Below are 6,894 nucleotides of genomic sequence, written 5' to 3' on the forward strand. Positions count from 1 at the left end.
AAGTTTTGAGAAATTAGGCATTTCATACCTACTAACAATATAGTGTAATCTGAACAATCAAATGTTAAAAACATACCTTGGTTTTTGAACTCCATTTGACAGTTAAAATAACAGGATAGGTGGGGAATGGGTTTTATGTCACCTACAACATTATATAAAGAATCAAAATTCATATTGCATAAATTCTTGACACACATCAATTGCACACATTATGTCATACCCTTTGACAACATGAGCAGGTGCCCCCTCCCCCTTTTCAATTATTTAAATCCATTTAACTTCTCCAAAATATCATTTTATTCATTAATTTTTTCAACAATTAGCATAATTAGTTCCAATTTATCCGAAAAGTGCCAATAAACTGATTAACACGAGTTTTGACTTTTGACCTGATAGGACACAGACTACCAATTATTTTGCTATACATTCCTTTATAACATAAAAAATATTTTAAAAAATTACACCGGCTCAACTTACCTGAAACTTGGCACAGAGTAAGACCATTTCAATTCCAAAAATTTACCAAGTTCTCAGGAACATTCATAGTCTGCAAGTCCTTTTATGGCATCTCAAATAACCCCTACCCTGCTTTTTTCACTTTCTCTTCGAGGAAAGGGTAAATATGGGCCTCTTTACACCCTTCCTACTACGCACTTAAAAGCAAAATTTCCCATTATTATCATTTTTATAATTTTTTTCAGACCCTCTCCTTTCCATTTATGCCCAAAAATAACCCTATTCTACTCCATAAACACCCCAAAGAATTTTTAAGAAAAAACCTCTATTTTTAAACTGGAACTACTTGAGTGGTCAATGAAATAGGGGTAAAATTAGTAGTCTGTAACCACTTAGCTGACGAATTTCTATCGCATAATAAATTTACCTTCCTACATTGAAGAGTTCACTACAGGTTTTACAATATCAGCGCGGCAAATTCAAATTTGTAAAAGACAATTCAGAAATAGAATGTAGAAAATTTACATAAATGTTTCAATTGACAAATCATTATTTTCTTTTTAAAGTAAACACTACAAAACATATCTAGGTAAAATAAATCAGTATAAAACAACTAAGATAACCAATTACAAATGCAAACACTTCAAAAATTATACATAAAGTGACAAACTCTAATTTCATCAAATTTTAAAAATAATTAAACTTTTGCCTATCCAGAATCAAAATAGCATAAAAACAATGTTTGAAGAAAAACGTACTGAAAATACTTAAAATAAACTTATTCAAGCTTACCTGATGGAAAAGAGAAACAAATTCCTTTATATTAATTTTACAACTTTATTCTTTTAGCATCGGATGGAAAGTGAATTTCATGAATTCGCTTTCCACCCGGCTTAATTCGGAATTGCTCTCATTGACCAATCAAGAAGCTTGATTTTGATGTCCGTAAGCTGATTTCGCAGAATTTCTTTGATGAGTTGACACTAATTACTGATGTTAACAAAACAGCTAAAAGTGTGAAAGTCAATTACCTAGTTTCCGAAAAAAAGAGTTATTAACAAAGAAAGGATTACGCTGACCGCTGGTGAAAGTAAATAATTTATCTATAAAAAGCTCCGATGTGTCAACTCAATTTTCGAAAGAATTTATTTCAAAAAAAAGGCCGAAATTGGAAAGCATTTTCTTATTTACCTAAAGGCTGAAACAACTGTTACATGTCCAGTGACATGACAATTGAGAACAAAACATGCCAAAATCAAAGAATTGCCGATGTAAATAATTAGAAAATGAAACCTTTTTTTTTCTTTGTAAATTTTCACTCAAGTTTAAGAGAATGAACACTCAAACATTTAAATTGACAATTTGAAACTAAATAATATTTGAACACTTAAAAATAAAATGTAATGAAATATTCATATTTAAAATGAAGTGAAAAATGATTTGAAAACAATCGTAAAAATTTCATGAAATTTCAAAAGTGAAATGTCATGCGATATAACCTGTTATAGATAAGTTTAACTTGATAAAGTCTAAACTTTTAATGTAACATTTACATTCTACTGAGTTCGCAAATTCACGTGCTACAGGCACTTCTCTATTTGTCCTGTGCCAAGTGATTTTTTAGTCACACCTGTTGATGAATCAATACATTTAGGTAGAAATAAAGTATTTTCACACTTTGCAATTCTATCTCAGACAAAGACACCGGAAATGTAAATATTTCTAAATAAAAACATTTTTTGAATCCCGAGACAGTCTGATGATAAATGATTTAAAAGGAAATTAAAAACTCTCTTGGTATTGCAAAAAAAAAAATTGTCTTTATAATGATCTTATTTACAGATGAAAAAAGCACATTTTATATTATGCTAGCCTATTGTTTTTATATAGCAATGTAAAATGCATATTTCGAAAAGCATCGCATAGTTAATGATTTTCTTTAAATCATAAGTAAACACTTAAGGAATATTTTAAGTTTGTGTGAGTTGTTCATGTAAATTACACCTTCTTGTCATATAGGCATAATTCATTAGCGTAAGTGCTTCGTGAAAAATATGCCTTCGTGCAAGTCTGTGTGATATACAAACGAGTAAATTTAAAAACATTCTTAATATACCTACATTTCAAATGTTTAAAAGCACCAAAAATATATTCAATGTTTGATGTATTCGCTGCCCTGTATTGTTACATTTTATAAACGTCTCTTTAGCCAATTTAGGGCCTGTTTCATTCTCAGTGCAGATTTATACATTTGACTCAGTAGTAAAACCCAACAAATGTAAACATTTCAACTAATAAACAGGAAAATAGAACAACACTGTTGAAGTGGCCGTATCGAGAAGATATTCATGTAAAATATATCGTTTAATTTTAAACAGTAATATTAAATCATTACTTTTTGACATTAAAACAATTATTGGCCCGAAATGAAGAAGGGTAAATCTGAAAACAAAGAGATAAAAAGTGCACTGCATGCGTACTTTTTCGTACTCTTCGTAAAATAAATTATTCTACATCAAATATCAGAATATGTCGTGTTATTTTTCGATAGTATAGATAATTATAAACATTGTGTAAAATCAAATATATACATATACCTCATGAACAAATTTAAAAAGAAAGTCATTTTACTGCAAATTAACAAATCTTAGAAATAAAACATTGATGTAACTAAATGATAAAGGTTGATGAAAACATAACAACACGTGTGAAATTAAGTGTCACAAGTTTAAAACTGTATGAAATAGGTAATCATGTATACTATGTCCCGAGGTTGAAGAATTCAGCTTTTTTGTTGATATAAAAGATCGATTTCATCACGATAGAGCACAGCGTAAAACACATTTTACCCTTTTATACATTCAAGAGAAAGCTAAAATATAGAATGTATTTTGATCAATTGCAATTTCATTGGTATCCTTGTTTTAGAAATACCATCAACATATTATGAAATTTGTTTTTAAGTTAAATCAATCTGTTCATAGATTAGTATTACTTGAAGAAATATGCTTAGATTGATCACTATTTGTGATCTTTTTTTTATAATGAGTAGGTTCAAAACACTACTTACTATACATGAATTCTAGACTTATTGTTCCTCGTCTGTTTATGAAGGGTAATGATCAAAATTGTGCTATTTATGAAACAAATTTCCTCTATTTTGCTGAATGTTTAAAGTGTTTTGTATCTATGCTTTTTGATTAATCGTGCAACGTATTAAAATTATTTGTTGCCATCTATACCAAGAAAATTCTTAGGTTTTTAGAAAAGAAAATACATGTAATACAGGGGCGGATCCAGCAATTTTTTAAAGGGGGGGGGGGGTTCCAGGGTTATGCCCCTCTTACCCCCCCCCAATACATATTCTCAAGCAAAGATTCACAGACGTATATGGAAAGATCTAAGGTTGTGGTAAATACTATCTTTGTTTTATGTCCTTAAAAAAAAAGCCTACCCCCATTCCGAACAAAACAAAAAAAAAAAACAGAAAAAAAAAAACAGAACAAAAAAAAAAAAAAACTACGGAAGCCTTAAAATTGAATGGATTCGTATCACTTCCGAAAATTATAAAGAATTTTCTTTAAGAATTTGAAAAACCTTTTCGGGTTGGGGTGCGGGTGGGCTTTAAAACAAAGAGTTACATGTTATTTCGTTCAATTGATCAAGATATTATAAAAACGGTACATATATAGCCAACACAGCCAAAGATCACGGGAATCTAATATCAAATTAATCCTCGCATGTTACATATCATATACAAGATATATAAAAAAAAGTAGAATATTTTCTACCATTCTCTCATAAAAAATATAATAGAGGAGGTGATTGGAGGAAACAATTACTAAATTGTGAGAATTTATCTATTCAAACAATAAATAAATAAGACGTACAAACATATAATCTCGGAAAAAGTTTTATCGGCTCTCTCTCTCTCTCTCTCCACTTGGCAAAAAATAAAGGGGGGGGTTCCAACCCCCGGAACCCCCCCTCTGGATCCGCCAATGTAATATGATTTAAGGTATGCCAAAGACAAAAGGTGCACGACAGCTTATGTTATTTTCCATAGTCTATAATTTTATTAAGTAGTATTAAAATTAGCGATTGCATGGCGTAATCAGAATAGAAATATAATATAAAATCATATAATTTGCGTTTGTAAATCAAGCTAAAGATCATAGCAACGATATATTTATTCTGGTGCAGCTGTCAGTAGATTTTATGCCCGATTTGCACGAAAAAAAATCATATCTGTCATTAATTGCAATAAAATTTGATTGATTGATCCGTTACAATTAAGTATTAAAATATTTCACTCGAGCATTTTCGAACAATACTTGTTGAGAGATACATTTGAAAAAGTGGTAAGATTTTATTTTTATTACCTGTTTCAAAATTCAAGTATGTCAATGATTTTAAGAATGAGAGCACAGCGTTCAATATAATTCACATTATTTTTACATTCCAAAGAAAGCTCTCCGTTCGTTGGTAAAGAATTTGTTTTAAAATTTCATCTAAGAAGTACAATTTTTAAATTATGGCTATTGTGTTTTCAGAATAGATCTATAATTATAATATGACTTTTTAAAGTAATTTAAAAAATCAATAAGTCATACAACAATTATAGATGAATCCTCATTTTAATTGTTATAGAATTGTTTTGAGAATTGTAAAAACGTACGTCAATAAATAATGTGGACCTCCATTGTTCCTTTCCTCCTTGTTATCTTCGCTGTTACATTCTCCAATGTAAACGCTTCATCTCCAGATGAATTCATGGGAGACATGAATGGTTACAGAAGTGCTTGTAAGAAACTTGGCTGGGAACCTAAGCAAGGTTTGTTTCCTAGAGAGTATTAAATAATTAGGGTTATTGAAAAGTAAAGTTCACCTATGGGTTTGATTTAAGTCAACAAACGTTGTGTTTACAAAGTTTTGATGAATTTTCAAAAAATGTTTTAATCATAGAAAATTTATCAATATAAATTTCGTAAAGTGAAAGGACAATATCTTCATATTCTTTCCTATTTACCGGGCTGTCGGTGTCCAGAAAAGAAAAATTATTCCCAATAAATATTTAGAAAAAACCTTTAACAGAAAAAGTCTAATGGCGCCATTCTTTTTTTTAAATCCTTCGAATGTCCCCTCGGAGAATATATAAGACATCAATAAAATGAATAATTTTCGTTTGACCCACTGAATCGATAATGATATTGTATCTGCGGAATAAGTCGTGCATACAAAACATTAATTTAGAAACATCCACAATGTATTTATTCATACTTATTCTTAATAAATGTGTAAAACATGTATATTTACCTAAAGCAAATTTGATTTTATGTCAGTATGTTGCTGACATTTGTGGCAATCCCCTTAATTCATCAATTTTGATGAATATGGTTGGATAGTTAAAAACGATATGATGAACTGTAAATATCAAATATTATTTATAAAAAGTTGTTGAATCAATGTAACCCGTCCAAACAGGGAATGAACAGTTTGTCTTTCTACAGTCATCTAACTTTATTCTTTACATATCTTGTAAAATGTATTTCAATGACTTTTCGTTTATCTTTTTTCTTACATGTAGATTGCACAGCAAACCACGTCATTGCTTTTCAAGCGAATATAAAGTCTCATCTAACAGATGTTCCGGTAAAAACGACTATCAAATTCAACAACGTCCAATTAAACAAAGGCGGTGGCTATGATCCTGAGACGGGAATCTTCACCGCCCCAGAAAAAGGCGTCTACTCTTTTGCCTGGTCCTACCTGTCAAGACAGGGAGGGACCGTGTACACAGCTTTATCTGTAGATAATGAAGACCGCGCCCTATCGTGCATAGAAAACCAGCAAAGCAAATTTATCAACTCAGCAGGCCATTTGGTTTCTGAACTTGCCAAGGGTAGTAAAGTATGGATCAGGGTTTAGCACCTTCCTGCCACCTTCATACATGGCGGATACTATACTTACTTTTCCGGAAGTAAAATAAACTCTTACTGAAAAGATGTCAAATTATTTTCTCTAACAATTATTACTTAATAAAGAGATTGCGAATGATTGAGAACATAACAATGCAAGAAATATACGTCTTGTATGACCCTTTGAATATGATGCTTACTCCTCCATGACAGTCGATTTAACCTCTTTCTTTCAGGTTTCAATGTTCTGTTCATATTGATTTTGTGTTTCTATGAAGACAATTCTTTGACATGCATTTCAGATGTATTTTCTCTAAAACTTATTTTTTTTACTTTGAACTCAACCATGCTTTTAATACTCATCAAGAAAAAGCACAGCTTTTGATGAGCATGTTGAAAATAAATTTCTTTGACTTGTTGGTATGGTTTGATTTCGACATAAAGGTATTTTTTATTTATTTATAATGTTGCATGAATATCTAGATTATGTACCTCTTTAACACGTATGTTCGGCATACCT

The 6,894-nt window shown here is 30.5% G+C and overlaps 1 protein-coding gene across 1 annotated transcript; it reads left to right on the top strand.

The window, feature by feature from the left end:
- Positions 1–4,776: 4,776 nt before the first annotated feature.
- LOC134265942 (complement C1q-like protein 3) lies at positions 4,777–6,822 on the top strand. Its single transcript, XM_062748145.1, has 3 exons — positions 4,777–4,817; positions 5,119–5,290; positions 6,044–6,822. The coding sequence occupies exons 2-3, from the start codon at positions 5,146–5,148 to the stop codon at positions 6,382–6,384; spliced, it is 486 nt and encodes a 161-aa protein (XP_062604129.1). The 5' UTR covers positions 4,777–4,817; positions 5,119–5,145; the 3' UTR covers positions 6,385–6,822.
- The last annotated feature ends 72 nt before the right edge of the window (positions 6,823–6,894 follow it).

The sequence above is a fragment of the Saccostrea cucullata genome, unplaced genomic scaffold (assembly GCF_032062105.1).
Source record: "Saccostrea cucullata isolate Sc308-1 unplaced genomic scaffold, CSIRO_AGI_Scuc_v1 ctg23483, whole genome shotgun sequence".
Classification (NCBI taxonomy): Eukaryota; Metazoa; Mollusca; class Bivalvia; order Ostreida; family Ostreidae; genus Saccostrea; species Saccostrea cuccullata.